General features: G+C 42.5%; 1 protein-coding gene across 5 annotated transcripts in view; it reads left to right on the forward strand.

Annotated features, from left to right (window-relative positions):
- Positions 1–20,649, forward strand: part of LOC139759418 (uncharacterized) — an 853,213-nt gene that overhangs the window by 699,134 nt on the left and 133,430 nt on the right. For all 5 annotated transcript variants that reach the window (XM_071681513.1, XM_071681509.1, XM_071681512.1 and 2 more), the window contains one exon: positions 11,005–11,248. In XM_071681513.1, the coding sequence (XP_071537614.1) occupies positions 11,005–11,248 (244 nt within the window). The remainder of the gene's footprint in view (positions 1–11,004; positions 11,249–20,649) is intronic.

A 20,649-nucleotide genomic window follows, 5' to 3' on the forward strand; every position in this document is an offset into this window, starting at 1 on the left:
ATATATATATATATATATATATATATATATATATATATATATATATACTTATATATATATACTTATATATATATATATATATATATATATATATATATATATATATATATATATATATATATATATATATATATATATATATATATATATGTATATATATATATATATATATATATATATATATATATATATATATATATATATATATATATATATATATATATATGTGTAAGTGTGTGTGTGTGTGTGTGTGTGTGTATGTATGCTGAGACGGGCAACTGAAGCCCCAATCGAGGCAATCTAATTAAAGCTATACGGATAGAGTTGTGCGCAGGAGGATGGATGTGCTGGAAATGAGATGTTTGAGGACAATATGTGGTGTAAGGTGGTTTGATCGAGTAAGTAACAATAGGGTAAGAGAGATGTGTGGAAATAAAAAGAGTGTGGTTGAGAGAGCAGAAGAGGGTGTTTTGAAATGGTTTGGTCACATGGAGAGAATGAATGAGGAAAGATTGACCAAGAGGATATATGTCAGAGGTGGAGGGAACGAGGTGAAGTGGGAGACCAAATTGGAGGTGAAAAGATGGAGTGAAAAACATTTTGAGTGATCGGGGCCTGAACATGCAGGAGGGTGAAAGGAGTGTAAGGAATAGAATGAATTGGAACGATGTGGTATACCGGGGCGACGTGCTGTCAATGGATTGAACCAGGGCATGTGAAGCGTCTGGGGTAAACCATGGAAAGTTCTGTGGGGCCTGGATGTGGAAAGGGAGCTGTGGTTTCGGTGCATTATTACATGACAGCTAGAGACTGAGTGTGAACGAAAGGGGCCTTTGTTGTCTTTTCCTAGCGCTACCTCGCACACATGAGGGGGGAGGGGGTTGTTATTCCATGTGTGGCGGAGTGGCGATGGGAATAGATAAAGGCAGACAGTATGAATTATATACATGTGAATATATGTGTATGTCTGTGTGTGTATATATTTTTTTTTTTCATACTATTCGCTATTTCCCGCGATAGCGAGGTAGCGTTAAGAACAGAGGACTGGGCCTTTGAGGGAATATCCTCACCTGGACCTCTTCTCTGTTCCTTCTTTTGGAAAATTAAAAAAAAAAAAAAAAACGAGAGGGGAGGATTTCCAGCCCCCCGCTCCCTTCCCTTTTAGTCGCCTACGACACGCAGGGAATACGTGGGAAGTATTCTTTCTCCCCTATCCCCAGGGATAATATATATATATATATATATATATATATATATATATATATATATATATATATATATATATATATACGTATTGGTTCCAACAATGTTATATGGTTACGAGGCATGGGCTGTAGATAGGGTTCTTCGGAGGAGGGTGCATATGTTGGAAATTAGATATTTGAGGACAATATGTGGTGTGAGATTGCTTGATCGAGTAAGTAATGTAAGGGTAAGAGAGATGTGTGAAAATATAAAGTATGGTTGAGAGAGCAGAAGGTGTGTAGAAGTGGTTTGGACATATGGAAAGAATAAGTGAGGAAAGGTTGACAAAGAGAATAATGTGTCAGAGGTGGAGGGAACAAGAAGAAGCGGGAGACCTAATTGGAGGTGGAAGGATGGAGTGAAAAAAAATTTTGAGCCATCGGAGCCTGAACATTCAGGAGGGTGAGAAGTGTGCAAGGAATAGATTGAATTGAAACGATGTGGTATACCGGGGTCGACGTGCTGCCAATAGACTGAATCAGGGCTTGTGAAACGTCTGGGGTAAACCATTGATAGATCTATGGGGCCTGGATGTGGAAAGGGAGCTGTGGTTTCGGTGCATTACACACGACTGCTAGAGACTGTCTTGTCTGTTTTCCTGGCGCTCCCTCGCTGACGCAGGGGGTGGCAATGCTGTTTCCTGTAGGGCGTGGTGGGGCTGGGATGGATGAGGGCAAGCGAATATGAATATGTACATGTGTATATATGTATACGGCTGTGTATATGTATGTATATATTTTGATATGTACATGTATATGTGCATGTATGAGGGTGTATGTATTTGTGAGTATATAAGTGGATTGGTCTTTCTTCCTCTGATTCCTGGCGCTACCTCGCTGACGCGGGGCGCGGCGATCAAGTTTTGAATACAGTAATATAGCTCAAGTTTTTAGAGAAAATGATACTATTGGCCATGCGCCCTTTATCTAGTGCTGCTTTCCTGCCTGGTGTATGAGGTACACCTGTCATTTTATATGTAGTGAGATGTGTGGTATCTTGGGAAGTTGTTGTTGCAAGTGAATATGAGCACTAAGAGTCTTACCCTATAAGAGTGTCACAGTTTCACAAATTATTACATAACGTGAGGATGTAGATCTTGTATGAGCCACCTCACCCTTTGCCCACTTAGATTTAGGCAGTTGCATCTGGTAACAATGTGTGGTATTCTAGTGAAAGCGTTCATGGCTGAATGGTTCTCCTCCAAGCAGAAGCAGCTGATTCATGAGTTTTTATCGTGTACGTACTGGCCGGAGTAAACAGGAAAGAAACTGGCATATGACTCTACCGCAGAGAACAGAAAGCTTGTTTTAGCATTGAACATTTCACGTTAGACTTATATTATAACAAAGCTGGCTGCAATGACCTATGATGTAAGAAGATCGGCTTCTGCCTTAGCTTTCTTAATCAAGGAATTCCTTCTATGTTGACATCAGCAAAAGAGGCCTATGGCATTCGACCTATACCATGTTGAATGATACAGCTGTTTAGATCTGGTCTGCCTCCCTTGTTCGGTCTTGAGCATGCCATCATCAGGAGAGTAAGTTCCTGAACAGATACGAAGTGAGTTAAGTTTTACCTTCATGTTGATATGGTTTCTAATGTTCCCACGGCTCAGTCTAGAGATAAGAAGTGAAAGTTTTTAGATGTGAAAAAACCGATTCTATGCTGGAGATAGGAACTTCCATGTTTTTCCAAAGTATTTCTTCATTGCTGTCCTTTTAGGATAAACGTTTTTTGAGCCCTTAAAGTGACAAGCTTTGGGCACAGACTCAGCCATGTTGGTTGGTTGGTTGCCGGAAGGCACCATCTGCAGCTTTGTACCAATTGATATAAATAGGTTGCTGGAGCTGCATGAATGAGAATGTCATATATATATATATATATATATATATATATATATATATATATATATATATATATATATATATATATATATATATTATGGAGGACTAAGAGGGTGAAATCCTGGTTGATACTCACTAGATAGGGGAAAAATCGGTCTTTTCACTACCAGATGAGCATATACTCTCCCTGATGCTAATTGAGATCTGGTTTTGATAATTTTCTTTTTTTCATGCTGCAAAACTTGTATTTTAACCTCAGGCTACGAATTATGATTAAGAAACAGCTTGTGTGTGCTTCCTACGTGGTTAGCCACCAGTCCTCCAACCAGGAAACAGTACTAGTGTCCTCAAGTCTCACACATACGGTGGCTGGCTGAAACCTAATGCATAAACAAGACTGTATGAGCTGAACACTGCCACCCACGTTTTCACTCATTCTTCTCTCTTTTTCATTTGTATTTGCTGTTATTTAGGAAATCTGTGAAGGGCATTTTCTCAAGAAATGATGTGGAAGTGTTTTATATGGTGATGCATAAATAAAGCTGTGTAATGAGAACACTTTATGCAAAGTTTCTGACCAGTGCTCACGACTTGGCAGAATGGGGTTCGATCCTGGCTGTTGGAGGTTTTTATGTTCTATGAAGGTGCGCGTTCCTATGCACTTTGTTCGTATATATATATATATATATATATATATATATATATATATATATATATATATATATATTTTTTTTTTTTTTTTTTTTTTTTTTTTTTTATACTTTGTCGCTGTCTTCCGCGTTTGCGAGGTAGCGCGAGGAAACAGACGAAAGAAATGGCCCAACCCCCATACACACGTACATACACACGTCCACACACGTAAATATACATACCTACACAGCTTTCCATGGTTTACCCCAGACGCTTCACATGCCTTGATTCAATCCACTGACAGCACGTCAACCCCTGTATACCACATTGCTCCAATTCACTCTATTCCTTGCCCTCCTTTCACCCTCCTGCATGTTCAGGCCCCGATCACACAAAATCTTTTTCACTCCATCTTTCCACCTCCAATTTGGTCTCCCTCTTCTCCTCGTTCCCTCCACCTCCGACACATATATCCTCTTGGTCAATCTTTCCTCACTCATTCTCTCCATGTGCCCAAACCATTTCAAAACACCCTCTTCTGCTCTCTCAACCACGCTCTTTTTATTTCCACACATCTCTCTTACCCTTACGTTACTTACTCGATCAAACCACCTCACACCACACATTGTCCTCAAACATCTCATTTCCAGCACATCCATCCTCCTGCGCACAACTCTATCCATAGCCCACGCCTCGCAACCATACAACATTGTTGGAACCACTATTCCTTCAAACATACCCATTTTTGCTTTCCGAGATAATGTTCTCGACTTCCACACATTTTTCAAGGCTCCCAAAATTTTCGCCCCCTCCCCCACCCTATGATCCACTTCCGCTTCCATGGTTCCATCCGCTGACAGATCCACTCCCAGATATCTAAAACACTTCACTTCCTCCAGTTTTTCTCCATTCAAACTCACCTCCCAATTGACTTGACCCTCAACCCTACTGTACCTAATAACCTTGCTCTTATTCACATTTACTCTTAACTTTCTTCTTCCACACACTTTACCAAACTCAGTCACCAGCTTCTGCAGTTTCTCACATGAATCAGCCACCAGCGCTGTATCATCAGCGAACAACAACTGACTCACTTCCCAAGCTCTCTCATCCCCAACAGACTTCATACTTGCCCCTCTTTCCAGGACTCTTGCATTTACCTCCCTAACAACCCCATCCATAAACAAATTAAACAACCATGGAGACATCACACACCCCTGCCGCAAACCTACATTCACTGAGAACCAATCACTTTCCTCTCTTCCTACACGTACACATGCCTTACATCCTCGATAAAAACTTTTCACTGCTTCTAACAACTTGCCTCCCACACCATATATTCTTAATACCTTCCACAGAGAAGGAGTAGCAATACTCCTGAAACAGGAGTTGTGGGAGTATGTGATAGAATGTAAGAAAGTAAATTCTCGATTAATATGGGTAAAATTGAAAGTTGATGGAGAGAGGTGGGTGATTATTGGTGCATATGCACCTGGGCATGAGAAGAAAGATCATGAGAGGCAAGTGTTTTGGGAGCAGCTGAATGAGTGTGTTAGCGGTTTTGATGCACGAGACCGGGTTATAGTGATGGGTGATTTGAATGCAAAGGTGAGTAATGTGGCAGTTGAGGGAATAATTGGTATGCATGGGGTGTTCAGTGTTGTAAATGGAAATGGTGAAGAGCTTGTAGATTTATGTGCTGAAAAAGGACTGATGATTGGGAATACCTGGTTTAAAAAGCGAGATATACATAAGTATACTTATGTAAGCAGGAGAGATGGCCAGAGAGCGTTATTGGATTACGTGTTAATTGACAGGCGTGCGAAAGAGAGACTTTTGGATGTTAATGTGCTGAGAGGTGCAACTGGAGGGATGTCTGATCATTATCTTGTGGAGGCTAAGGTGAAGATTAGTATGGGTTTTCAGAAAAGAGGAGTGAATGTTGGGGTGAAGAAGGTGGTGAGAGTAAGTGAGCTTGGGAAGGAGACCTGTGTGGGGAAGTACCAGGAGAGACTGTGTACAGAATGGAAAAAGGTGAGAACAATGGAAGTAAGGGGAGTGGGGGAGGAATGGGATGTATTTAGGGAATCAGTGATGGATTGCGCAAAAGATGCTTGTGGCATGAGAAGAGTGGGAGGTGGGCTGTTTAGAAAGGGTAGTGAGTGGTGGGATGAAGAAGTAAGAGTATTAGTGAAAGAGAAGAGAGAGGCATTTGGACGATTTTTGCAGGGAAAAAATGCAATTGAGTGGGAGAAGTATAAAAGAAAGAGACAGGAGGTCAAGAGAAAGGTGCAAGAGGTGAAAAAAAGGGCAAATGAGAGTTGGGGTGAGAGACTATCAGTAAATTTTAGGGAGAATAAAAAGATGTTCTGGAAGGAGGTAAATAGGGTGCGTAAGACAAGGGAGCAAATGGGAACTTCAGTGAAGGGCGTAAATGGGGAGGTGATAACAAGTAGTGGTGATGTGAGAAGGAGATGGAATGAGTATTTTGAAGGTTTGTTGAATGTGTCTGATGACAGAGTGGCAGATATAGGGTGTTTTGGTCGAGGTGGTGTGCAAAGTGAGAGGGTTAGGGAAAATGATTTGGTAAACAGAGAAGAGGTAGTAAAAGCTTTGCGGAAGATGAAAGCCGGCAAGGCAGCAGGTTTGGATGGTATTGCAGTGGAATTTATTAAAAAAGGGGGTGACTGTATTGTTGACTGGTTGGTAAGGTTATTTAATGTATGTATGACTCATGGTGAGGTGCCTGAGGATTGGCGGAATGCGTGCATAGTGCCATTGTACAAAGGCAAAGGGGATAAGAGTGAGTGCTCAAATTACAGAGGTATAAGTTTGTTGAGTATTCCTGGTAAACTATATGGGAGGGTATTGATTGAGAGGGTGAAGGCATGTACAGAGCATCAGATTGGGGAAGAGCAGTGCGGTTTCAGAAGTGGTAGAGGATGTGTGGATCAGGTGTTTGCTTTGAAGAATGTATGTGAGAAATACTTAGAAAAGCAAATGGATTTGTATGTAGCATTTATGGATCTGGAGAAGGCATATGATAGAGTTGATAGAGATGCTCTGTGGAAGGTATTAAGAATATTAAGAATATATATATATATATATATATATATATATATATATATATTCCCCACGTGTCGTAGAAGACGACTAAAGGGAAAGAGAGACGGGGGCTAGGAACCCTCCCCTCCTTGTATTTTAACTTTCTAAAAGGGGAAACAGAAGAAGGAGTCACGCGGGGAGTGCTCATCCTCCTCGAAGGCTCAGATTAGGGTGTTTAAATGTGTGTGGATGTAACCAAGATGAGAGAAAAGGAGAGATAGGCAGTATGTTTGAGGAAAGGAACCTGGAGGTTTTGGCTCTGAGTGAAACGAAGCTCAAGGGTAAAGGGGAAGAGTGGTTTGGGAATGTCTTGGGAGTAAAGGCAGGGGTTAGTGAGAGGACAAGAGCAAGGGAAGGAGTAGCACTACTCCTGAAACAGGAGTGGTGGGAGTATATGATAGAGAGTAAGAAAGTAAACTGTAGATTGATATGGGTAAAACTGCAAGTTGATGGAGAGAGATGGGTGATTATTGGTGCATATGCACCTGGGCATGAGAAGAAAGATCATGAGAGGCAGGTGTTTTGGGAGCAGTTGAATGAGTGTGTTAGTGCTTTTGATGAACGTGACCGGGTTATAGTGATGGGTGATTTGAATGCAAAGGTGAGTTATGTGGCAGTTGAGGGAATAATTGGTATACATGGGGTGTTCAGTGTTGTAAATACAAATGGTGAAGAGCTTGTAGATTTATGTGCTGAAAAAGCACTGGTGATTGGGAATACATGGTTTAAAAAGAGAGATATACATAAATATACGTATGTAAGTAGGAGAGATGGCCAGAGAGCGTTATTGGATTACGTGTTAATTGATAAGCGCGCGAAAGAGAGACTTTTTGATGTTGATGTGCTGAGAGGTGCAACTGGAGGGATGTCTGATCATTATCTTGTGGAGACGAAGGTGAAGGTTTGTAGAGGTTTTCAGAAAAGAAGACAGAATGTTGGGGTAAAGAGAGTGGTGAGAGTAAGTGAGCTCGGGAAGGAGACTTGTGTGAGGAAATACCAGGAGAGATTGAGTACAGAATGGAAAAAGGTTCGGGGGGAATGGGATGTATTTAGGGAAGCAGTGATGGCTTGCGCATAAGATGCTTGTGACATGAGAAGCGTGGGAGGTGGGCAGATTAGAAAGGGTAGTGAGTGGTGGGATGAAGAAGTATGATTATTAGTGAAAGAGAAGAGAGAGGCATTTGGACGATTTTTGCAGGGAAATAATGCAAATGAGTGGGAGATGTATAAAAGAAAGAGGCAGGAGGTAAAGAGAAAAGTGCAGGATGTGAAAAAGAGATCAAATGAGAGATGGGGTGAGAGAGTATCATTAAATTTTAGGGAGAATAAAAAGATGTTTTGGAAGGAGGTAAATAAAGTGCGTAAGACAAGGGAACAAATGGGAACTTCAGTGAAGGGCGCAAATGGGGAGGTGATAACAAGTAGTGGTGATGTGAGAAGGAGATGGAGTGAGTATGTTGAAGGTTTGTTAAATGTGTTTGATGATAGAGTGGCAGATATAGGGTGTTTTGGTCGAGGTGGTGTGCAAAGTGAGAGGGTTAGGGAAAATGATCTGGTAAACAGAGAAGAGGTGGTAAAAGCATTGCGGAAGATGAAAGCCGGCAAGGCAGCAGGTTTGGATGATATTGCAGTGGAATTTATTAAAAAAGGGGGTGACTGTATTGTTGACTGGTTGGTAAGATTATTTAATGTATGTATGATGCATGGTGAGGTGCCTGAGGATTGGCGGAATGCTTGCATAGTGCCATTGTACAAAGGCAAAGGGGATAAGAGTGAGTGCTCAAATTACGGAGGTATAAGTTTGTTGAGTATTCCTTGTAAATTATATTGGAGGGTATTGATTGAGAGGGTGAAGGGATATACAGAGCATCAGATTAGGGAAGAGCAGTGTGGTTTCGGAAGTGGTAGAGGATGTGTGGATCAGGTGTTTGCTTTGAAGAATGTATGTGAGAAATACTTAGAAAAGCAAATGGATTTGTATGTAGCATTCATGGATCTGGAGAAGGCGTATGATAGAGATGCTCTGTGGAAGGTATTAGTAGTATATGGGGTGGGAGGCAAGTTGTTAGAAGCAGTGAAAAGTTTTTATCGAGGATGTAAGGAAGAGAGGAAAGTGATTGGTTTGCGGCAGGGGTGTGTGATGTCTTCATGGTTGTTTAATTTGTTTATGGATGGGGTTGTTAGGGAGGTGAATGGAAGAGTTTTGGAAAGAGGGGCAAGTATGCAGTCTGTTGTGGATGAGAGAGCCTGGGAAATGAGTCAGTTGTTGTTCACTGATGATACAGCGCTGGTGGCTGATTCATGTGAGGAACTGCAGAAGCTGGTGACTGAGTTTGGTAAAGTGTGTGAATGAAGAAAGTTGAGAGTAAATGTGAATAAGAGCAAGGTTACTAGGTACAGTAGGGTTGAGGGTCAAGTCAATTGGGAGGTAAGTTTGAATGGAGAAAAACTGGAGGATGTGAAGTGTTTTAGATATCTGGGAGTGGATTTGGCAGCGTATGTATCCATGGAAGCGGAAGTAAATCATAGGGTGGGGGAGGGGGCAAAAATTCTTGGAGCCTTGATGAATATGTGGAAGTCGAGAACATTATCTCGGAAAGCAAAAATGGGTATGTTTGAAGGAATAGTGGTTCCAACAATGTTGTATGGCTGCGAGGCGTGGACTATGGATAGAGTTGTTAGGAGGAGGGTGGATGTGCTGGAAATGAGATGTTTAAGGACAAGATGTGGGGTGAGGTGGTTTGATCGAGTAAGTAATGATAGGGTAAGAGAGATGTGTAGTACTAAAAAGAGTGTGGGTGAGAGAGCAGAAGAGGGTGTTTTGAAATGGTTTGGTCACATCGAGAGAATGAGTGAGGAAAGATTGACCAAGAGGATAAATGTGTCAGAGGTGGAGGGAATGAGGAGAAGTGGGAGACCAAATTGGAGGTGGAAAGATGGAGTGAAAAAGATTTTGAGTGATCGGGGCCTGAACATGCAGGAAGGTAAAAGGCGTGCAAGGAATAGAGTGAATTGGAACGATGTGGTATACCGGGGTCGACGTGCTGTCAATGGATTGAACCAGGGCATTTGAAGCGTCTGGGGTAAACCATGGAAAGTTCTGTGGGGCCTGGATGTGGAAAGGGAGCTGTGATTTCGGTGCATTATTACATGACAGCTAGAGACTGAGTGTGAACGAATGGGGCCTTTGTTGTCTTTTCCTAGCGCTACCTCGCACACATGAGGGGGAGGGGGTTGTAATTCCATGTGTGGCGAGGTGGCGATGGGAATGAATAAAGGCAGACAGTAGGAATTATGTACATATGTATATATATATGTGTATGTCTGTGTGTGTATATATATATGTATACATTGAGATGTATAGGTATGTATATTCGCGTGTTTGGACGTTTATGTATATTCATGTGTATGTGGGTGAGTTGGGCCATTCTTTCGTCTGTTTCCTTGCGCTACCTCGCTAACGCGGGAGACAGCGACAAAGCAAAATAAATGAATAAATAAATAAATATATGTATATATATATATATATATATATATATATATATATATATATATATATATATATATATATATGTGTGTGTGTGTGTGTGTGTGTGTGTGTATTTTTTTCTCTTCCCCTTCAAGACCCTCCCTCTCTCTGACCGTTACTCTTCCGTCCTTTTCACCGAGTCCTTCTACCTCCCACATGGTTTCTCCCTCCCAACCCTTACCTCTGGAACAGTCCTCCACCCGTTGCACGGCCCTCCCCTCACCAGACTCTGCCTCATTGATAATATCTGATTGTCGGTTACATAGAGACTAGAAAGGTATTGTTTTTTTGGAAATTACTTAAGTTGAAAATTAATCTGGTTATGCTCTTTAGTCCTATTTGACATATTTACCTAGTTTTAAGATGGTCCATAATGCCATTTCAGAACTATTAATTTTGGCTATGCCATTGCTCCAATATAGGAAGATGTCCTCTTCCTCAGAACATCCGTTTGTATTGCATGTTTCACCTATGTGTAACTTAATTAGGCTTCATCTATTTATGAAATACAACTGTCATATATAAAAGCTCAAAAAGGTTACTTAGACGTTAAGATGTAACCCCAACACTAGACAGAAGCTTTGACCACTGCAGCCAGATATTTATCATGACCATCATACAGCCTTCAAATGTGAACCTCTCCTCTGTCAGGTGTTCCTGGTGAGATTGGATCCCTCAGCAGTGAGTCTAACTTAGGAGCTGCAGTAGCAGGAGCGGCAGCAACTGGATTACCCTTGGCAGGGGCAGCATTGGTGAGCCCTAAGGACCCATGGTGGCGTAGGCTGGAGGTGAGGGTGGTAGCAGCCATCAGTGAACTGTTGAAGGACTTTTCTGAGGTAGCAGAGGAAGAACTACCAGATGGTGATCCTGAAGGCGACCCACTCACTGTTAAGAAGTAGGATTTTACCACAAGTATTTTTCTCAATACATCATATTCTCATACGCTCATCTCTTTTTCCTTGTTATCTATTTTTTCCGTATCTTTATCTTTCTGAGCTAATCATAACCAAATATGTTTCCATTTACCTTACATCCTTCCAAGGTACAGGAAGCAACTGTGGAAAGCCATCGAAAGGTTTGGTAAGCCTGGCTGTGGATAATAACGGGCTTATTTTTGTTCCTTACACCTGACAGCTAGAAAATGGATGTGAGTTTATTAGGCCTTTTTTCATCTGTTCCTTGCTAGGACAGGTTTTTTCCTAAGCATCTTCACCTCTCACATACAGACTCTTCATTTTACCACACCTCTCTCTTACCCGACCATCTCTTATTCGATAACCTTCCTCATAACATGTACCGTCCTCAAAAATTTCATATCCAACTCATCCACTCTCTTACTTACATTCTTATCCAAGGCTCATGCTTCGCATCCATACAGCACTGACGTGATAAGTGGTGTAAGGAGGGGTGATCGAGTAAGAAATGAGAGGTGTCATGATAAGATTATGGTTGAGAGAGAGCCAAAAAGGGACATATGGAGAGAGTCAATTAGGAGAGGAAGGTCCAAAGGATGACTGTTTCGGGGTGGAGGTGACAAGAAAGGGAAGACTGAATTGGAGATGGAAGGATAGTGTGATCAAGATTTTGAATGCTCTGGGCCTGAACATGAAGTAGGGGGACAGGTATGCACAGGATAGAGTGAATAGGAGCGATGTGGTATACAGGAGATGGTGTGCTGTTAATGGACTGAACCAGAGTCAATGAAACAGCCAGAGAAAACCATAGAAAAGTCGTTGGGGAATGGTCATAGGTAGGAAACTATGGTTTCAATGCATTACACATGACTACGAGAGAATGGATATATGCGAATGAGGCCTTATATTCATCTGTTCCTGACACTGCCATGCTAATGTATGAAACCATGAACAAGTATGAGGAACTGTGGAAGTTGAAGACTGAATCTCGAAGTGTGTGTGAAAGGAGGAAGTTGAGAGTAAATATGAATCAAAGCAAGGTTATAAAGTTTAGTAGGGCAGGGGAGTAGGTTAGTTGGGGTGTAAGTTTGAATGGAGAAAATTTGAAATTAGACACTTGGAAGTGGACTTAGCAGCAAGTGGAACCATGGAAATGGAAGTGAGTCATAGGGTTGGTGAAGGGGCAAAGGCTTAGAGGACATTGAGAAATGTATGGAAAGAGAAGTCGTTATCTGAGAGGGCAAAAATAGTTATGTTTGAAAATATAGTAGTCCCACGGATACGAGACATGGTCTGTAGATGAAGATGTGTGGAAGAGAGTGAATGTATTAGAAATTAAATATTTAGGGACAATATTTGGTGTAAGATGGTTAGATCGAGTGGGAAGAGTGTGGTTGACAGAGCTGAAGTGGGTATCCTGAAATGGTCTGGACATACAGAGAAGATGAGTGAGAAGAGGTTGACAAAGGGGATACATGTGTCAGAGGTGAAAGGAAGAGAAGGGCAGACCAAACTAGAGGTGGAAGGAAGGAGTGAAAAATACTTTGGTCAGGACCTGAACATGCAGGAAAATGAAGGTGTGCATGGGATCGAGTGAGGTGGAGTGATGTGGTATATGGGGCGATATACTGTCAGTGGACTGAACCAGGGCATGTAAAGCGATTGGACAAAACCATGGAAAGATCTATAAGGCCTGGTTGTTGTTAGGGAACTGTGGTTTCGGTGTATTGAACATGACAGTTAAAGAATGGACGTAAGTAAATGTGGCCTTTCTTCGTCCATCCCTGGCACAACCTCACTAACTTGGGAAACAGGTGACAAGTAAGGATATTCAGTATAGGTATTGATCATGGTGAAGTACCTGAGGATTGGCGGAATGCATGCACAGTGCCACTGTACAAAGGCAAAGGGGATAAACGTAGGTGTTCAAATTACAGAGGCATAAGTTTGTTGAGTATTCCTGGAAATTATATGGAAGGGTATTGATTGAGAGGGTAAAGGCATGAACAGAGCATCAGACTGGGGAGGAGTACTGTGGTTTCAGAAGTGGTAGAGGATGTGTGGATCAGATGTTTGCTTTGAAGAATGTATGTGAGAAATACTTGGTAAAAAAGATGGATTTGTATGTAGCTCTTATGGATCTGAGAAGGTATATGATAGGTTCGATAAAGATGCTTTGAGGAAGGTTTTAAGAGTATATGGTGTGGGAGGAAAGTTGCTAGAAGCAGGGAAAAAATTTTGTAAGGCTTGTGTTCGAGTAGGAGAGGAAAGTGATTGGTTCCCAGTGAATGTCAGTTTGTGGCAGGGGTGCGTGATGTCTCCATGGTTGTTTGGTTTGTTTATGAATGGTGTGGTTAGGGAGATAAATGCAAGAGTTTTGGAGAGAGGGGCAAGTATGCAATCTGTTGTAAATTAGAGGGCTTGGGAAGTGAGTTATTTGTTGTTCGCTGATGATACAGCACTGGTGGATGATTCGGGATAAGAAACTACAGAAGCTGGTAACTGAGTTTGGTAAACTGTGTGAAAGAAGAAAGTTGAGAGTAAATGTGAATAAGAGCAAGGTTATTCGGTTCAGTAAGGCTGAGGGACAAGTTAATTGGGAGGTAAGTTTGAATGGAGAAAAACTGGAGGAAGTGAGGTGTTTTAGATACTTGGGAGTGGACTTATCAGCGGATGGAACCATGGAAGCGGAAGTGAGTCACAGGGTGGAGGAGGGAGCGAAGGTTCTGGGAGCGTTAAGAGTGTATGAAAGGCGAGAACATTACCTCGGAGAGCAAAAATGGTATGTTTGAAGGAATAGTGGTTCCAACAATGTTATATGGTTGTGAGGCATGGGCCATAGATAGGGTTGTGCGAAGGAGGGTGAATGTGTTGGAAATGAAATGTTTGAGGACAATATGTGGTGTGAGAGGGTTTCATCGAGTAAGTGATGAAAGGGTTAGAGAGATGTGTGCCAATAAAAAGAGTGTGGTTGAGAGATTAGAAGAGGGTGCGTTGAAATGTTTGGACACATGGAGAGAATGAGTGAGGAAAGATTGACAAAGAGGATATATGTGTCAGAGGCGGAGGGAAGAAGAAGCGGGAGACCAAATTGGAGGTGGAAGGATGGAGTGAAAAATATTTTGAGCGATCGGCGCCTGAACATACACGAGGGTGAAAGGAGTACAAGGAATAGAGTGAATTGGAACGATGCTGTCAATGGATTGAACCAGGGCTTGTGAAGCGTCTGGAATATGCCATTGAAAGGTTACACATATTCCTGTTTGTCAGTTTTTCCCCACTCATTCTCTTCATGTATCCAAACCATTTCAACGCACCCTCTTCTGCTCTCTCAAGACCACACTCTTTTCATTACCACGCGTCTCTCTTACCCTTTCATTTCATACTCGATCAAACCACCTCACACCACATATTGTCTTCAAACATTTTATTTCCAACACATCAACCCTCCTCCGTATAACCTTATCTACAGCCCATGCCTCGCAACCATATAACATTGTTGGAACCACTATTCCTTCAATCATACCCATTTTTGCTCTCCGAGATAACGTTCTCGCTTTCCACACATTTTTCAACGCTCCCAGAACCTTCGTTCGCTCCCCCACCCTGTGACTCACTTCCGCTTCCATGGTTCCATCCGCTGTTAAGTCCACTCCCAGGCATCTAAAACACCTCACTTCCTCCAGTTTTTCTCCATTCAGACTTACCTCCCAGTTAATTTGTCCCTCAGCCCTACTGAACCGAATAATCTTGCTCTTATTCACATTTACTCTCAACTTTCTTCTTTCACACACTTTACCAAACTCAGTTACCAGCTTCTGTAGTTTCTCACCCGATCATCCACCAGTGTTGTATCATCAGCGAACAACTGACTCACTTCCCAGGCTCTCTCCTCCACAAGAGACTTCATACTTGCCCCTCTCTTCAAAACTCTTGCATTCACCGCTCTAACAACCCCATCGATAAACAAATTAAACAACCATGGGGACATCGCGCACCCTTGCCGCAAACCGATATTCACTGGGAACCAGTCACCCTCCTTTCTTCCTACTCGTACACAGGCCATACATCCTTAGTAAAAATTTTCCACTGCTTATAGCAACTTGCCTCCCACACCATATACTCTTAATACCTTCCACAAAGCATCTCTCTCAAGGTTGGGGACACTGCAGGTATCCTTCCCTGAAACTCGGCGCTTAACGATGCTCCACAAGTTCTCTATCATATTAATATCTGGACTGTTCCCAGGCTAGTCATTGATGAAGTAGATTCCACAGTCAGTAAGCCACTGCTTTACAGATTTTACCGTATGGCAAGGAGCACCATCCTGCATGAACGCGTCCGCATGACACTTTTGAAAGCACTGGTAAATAGCCAACCTGTAGCTGGAGGTAGTTGTGCTAATTCATGGCTTTATGTCTGGGCAGTAGGACAAGGTCACCAATTCCATAATAAGACAAACAACCCCAAACCATGAGAGAATCGGGGCGTTTAACAGTATTAAAAGTATTCTTGGGATCGAGAGGGGGGGCACTCCCAGCGCGCCGATAAACATGACAACTCGGTTACCAGTCACGGAAAACATGGTTTCGTCACTCCATTACATGCGCTTCCACAACCCACTGAAGGTATGTCTTGGCAAACGCGATCCTAGGGTGCCTCTACATAAGGGTGAGGAGGGGGCTTTCAGGCGCGATGGCAGCTAAAGTGAAGGTCGTCGTGGACGCGTCGGTGAACGGTCCTTACTGACACTTCACCAATCAGTCTTGGGTGTTTTCTTTTAATTTTCGTGCTGACAGAAGTAGATTAACCTCCACCTGACGTTTCAGGATGGTTAGTGTGCGTGGTGACGTATTCCGAGCCTTCCAGGATTTTCCCTTGCTCGCTGGTGTTGCCTTACCTCCACTGTTGCGAAATCTTAATGTCCATACCTGAACTGATCGGACAGTAGCACCGACAATTCTCGATATTTCCCTCACTGGCTTCTGTGCCTTGTACTCACTAATAATTGAAGCTCTTTGCTCTTTGGTCAAGTCCTTTCGCTTCCCCATTGTGGCTAGAGAGCATGAAAACTTTCGGCATTAGGGTATCAGATGGGGAGAAACTCTGAAAGACCATCAACATTTATCAACTTGCCACTGAAACTAAAAGACAACCCGCGGTTATTTCCCTCGGCATGCTTATAGCTTAGTCCCTCTCGTCGCTCACTGTTGCTTGATAACCGAAATAAATTCAGCGCTTTGGCTGCGATGGAAAGTGAGCTGGAATTGGTCATAGGATTATGCATCGGCCCTCTCCGCTAATAAAACGATGTCGAGGTGAGAGGCGTGCAAGGAATAGAGTGAATGTGGTCGACATGCTGTCAATGGAGTAAACCAGGGCAATTGAAACGTTTGGAGTAAACCATGGAAAGGCTGTGGTGCCCTGGATGTGGATAGGGAGTTGTGGTTTTGGTACATTACACATGACAGCTAGAGACTGAGCGTGAACGATTGTGGCTTTTTTTTTTTGTCAGTTTTTCTGGTACAACGTTCCTGACGCAGGGGATGGCAATGCTGTCTCCTTTGGGGCGGGGTAACGGCGGGAATGGATGAAGGTAAGCATGTATGAATATGTATGTACATGTGTATATATGTATGTGTCCGAGTATATGTATATATACGTATGTATGTATGTATATGTTGATATGTATATAGATATGTATGTATATGTGCGTCTATGGGCGTTTATGTACATATATGTGTATATGAGTAGATGGGCCGTTCTTTGTCTGTTTCTTGGCGTTACCTCGCTGACGCTGGAAACGACGATGAAGTATATTTTATATATTTTATATATATATATATATCCCTGGGGATAGGGGAGAAAGAATACTTCCCACGTATTCCCTGCGTGTCGTAGAAGGCGATTAAAAGGAGAGGGAGCGGGGGGCTGGAAATCCTCGCCTCTCATTTTTAATTTTCCAAAAGAAGGAACAGAGAAGGGGGCCAAGTGAGGATTTCCCTCAAAAGCTCATTCCTCTGTTCTTAACCCTACCTTGCTAATGCGGAGATGGCGAATATTATGAAAAAAAATATTATATATATATATATATATATATATATATATATATATATATATATATATATATATATATATATATATATATATATATGTGTGTGTGTATGTGAGTATGTGTGTGTGTGTGTGTGTGTGTGTGTGTGTGTGTGTGTGTTTATGTGTGTGTGTGTGTGTGTGTGTGTGTGTGTGTGTGTGTGTACGAGTAGGAAGAGAGGAGAGTGATTGGTTCCCAGTGAGTCTCGGTCTGTGGCAGGGATGTGTGAAGTCTCTGCGGTTGTTTAATTTGTTTATGGATGGAGTGGGTAGGGAGGTAAATGCAAGAGTTTTGGAGGGAGGGGCGAGAATGCAGTCTGTTGTGAATGAGAGGGCCTGGGAAATGAGTCAGTTGTATGCAGATCATACAGCTCCAGTGGCTCATTCGTGTGCAAAATCGCAAAGGTTGGTATCCGAGTTTCGAAAAGTGTGTGAAAGGAGAGAGTTCAGAGCATATGTGAATAAGAGCAAAGTTATTAGGTTGATTAGGGTAAGGGGGCAAATTAATTGGGATGTGAGTTTGAATGGAGAAAAGTTGGAGGAAGTGTAGTGTTTTAGATATCTGGGAGTGGACATGGCAGCGAACGGAACCATGGAAGCGGAAGTGAGTCACAGGGTGGGGGAGAGGACGAAGGTTCTAGGAGCGCTAGAGAATGTGTAGAAGAGAACATTACCTCGGAGAGCAAAAAAGGGTATGTTTGAAGGAATAGTAGTTACAACAATTATATGTGGTTGCGAGGCATGGACTATTGAGAGGAGTGTACGGAGGAGGGTGGATATATTGGAAATGAGGTGTTTTAGGACGATATATGGTGTGAAGAGGTTTGATTGAGTAAATAATGTAAGGGTAAGAGAGACGTGTGGAAATAAAAAGAGTATGGTCGAGAACAGAAGAGGGTGTGTTGAAATGGTTTGAACACATGGAGAGAATGCATGACTAAAGATTGACAAAGAGGATATGTGTCAGAAGGTGGAGGGAACGAGGAAAAGCGGGAGACCAAATTGGAGGTGGAAGGAATGAGTGAAAAAGATTTTTAGCGATCGGGGCCTGAACATACAGGAGGGTGAAAGGCGTGCAAGGACTAGAGTGAATTAGAACGATGTGGTATAGGGGTTGACGTGCTGTCAGTGGACTAAACCAGGGCGTATGAAGCGTCTGGGGTAAAGCATGGAAAGGTCTGTCGGGCCTGGATGTGGATAGGGTGGTTTTGGTATATTACACATGACAGCTAGAGACTGAGTGTGAACGAATGTGGGCTTTTTTGTCAGTTTTCCTGGCGTTGCCTCGCTGTAGCAGGGGATAGCGATGCTCTTTTCCTATCGTTCCAATTCACTCTATTCCTTGCACGCCTCTCACCCTCCTGTATGTTCAGCCCCAGAAGGCTCAAAATCTTTTTCACTCCATCCTTCCACCCCCAATTTGGTCTCCCTCTTCTCCTTGTTCCTTTTACCCTTGACACATATATCCTCTTTGTCAATCTTTCCTCACTCATTCTCTCCATATGTCCAAACCATTTCAACACCCTCTTCTGCTCTCTCAACCACAGTCTTTTTAATTTCCACATAACTCTCTTACCCTTCCAGTACTTACTCGATCAAACCACCTTACACCACATATTGTCCTCAAGCAAATCATTTCCAACACATTCACCCTCCTACGTACAACCCTATCTATAGCCCATGCCTCGCAACCATATAACACTGTTGGAACCACTGTTCCTTCAAACATACCCATTTTTGCCCTCCAAGATAAGGTTACCTCCTTCCACACATTCTTCATCACTCCCAGATCCTTTGTCCCCAACCCCACCCTGTGACTTACTTCCGCTTCCATGATTCCCTCCGCTGCCTAGTCCATTCCCAGATATCTAAAACACTTCACTTCCTCCAGTTTTTCTCCACTCAAACTTACATGTCAATTAACTTGTCTCTCGACCCTACTGAATCCGATAACCTTCCTCTTATTCACATTTGCTCTCAACTTTCTCCTTTCACACACATTTCCAAACTCAGTCATCAACCTCTGCATTTCTCATATGAATAAGCCACTAAAGCTGTGTCATCGGCGCACAACAACTGACTCACTTCCCAAGCCCTCTCATCCACAACAGACTGCATACTCACACCTCTCTCCAAAACTCTTGCATTTACCTCCCTAACCACCTCATCCATAAACAAATTAAACAACCACGGGGACCTCACACACCCCTGTCGCAGACAGACCTTCACTGAAAACCAATCACTCTCCTGTTTTCCTACTAGTACATCCTTCTAGCAACCTCCTTCCCATACCATATACTCTTAATACCCTCCACAAAGCATCTCAGTCAACCCTATCATATGCCTTCTCCAGATCCATAAGTACTACATACAAATCTATTTCTTTTTCTAAGTATTTCTCACGGATATTCTTCAAAGTAAACACCTGATCCACACATCCTCTACCACTTCGGAAACCACACTGATCTTCCCCAGTCTGATGCTCTGTACATGCCATCACTCTCTCAATCAATATCCTCTCATATAATATCCTAGGAATACTCAACAAACTTATACCTCTGTAGTCTATGTACAATGGCACTATGAATGCATTCTTCCGTAAAGATTTCTCAACTTCTCTCTTCACCAAATCATTCTTTCTGACCCCTCTCACTTTGTACATCACCCAGAACGAAACGCACTATATCTGCCACTCTATCATCACACACATTCAAAAGCCTTCAAAATAGTCCTTCTCACTTCATCACTACCTGTTATTACCTCCCCACTTCCCCCCTTCACCGATGTTCACATTTGTTCTCTTGTCTTACGCACGTTATCTACCTCCTTCCAAAACATCTTTTTATTCTCCCTAAAATTTAATGATACTCTCTCACCCCAACTCGCATTTGCCCTCTTTTTCGCCTCTTGCACCTTTCTCTTGACCTCCTGCCTCTTTATGTTATACATCTCCCAATCATTTGCACTACTTCCCTGCAAATATCGTCCAAATGCCTCTTTCTTCTCTTTTACTAACAGTCTTACTTCTTCAACCCACCACTCACTACCCTTTCTAATCTGTCCACCTCCCACCTTTCTCATACCACATGCATCTTTTGCGCAAGCCATCACTGCTTCCCTAAATACATCTCTTTCCTCATCCTTTCTCCTCACGTCATTTACTCTCATCTTTTGCCATTCTATACTCAATCTCTTCTGATACTTCCTCACACAAGTCTCATTTCCAAGCTCGCTTACTCCCACCACTCTCTTCTCCCCAACATTCTCTCTTCTTTTCTGAAAGCCTATA

Source organism: Panulirus ornatus, chromosome 33, assembly GCF_036320965.1.
Source record: "Panulirus ornatus isolate Po-2019 chromosome 33, ASM3632096v1, whole genome shotgun sequence".
NCBI lineage: Eukaryota > Metazoa > Arthropoda > Malacostraca > Decapoda > Palinuridae > Panulirus > Panulirus ornatus.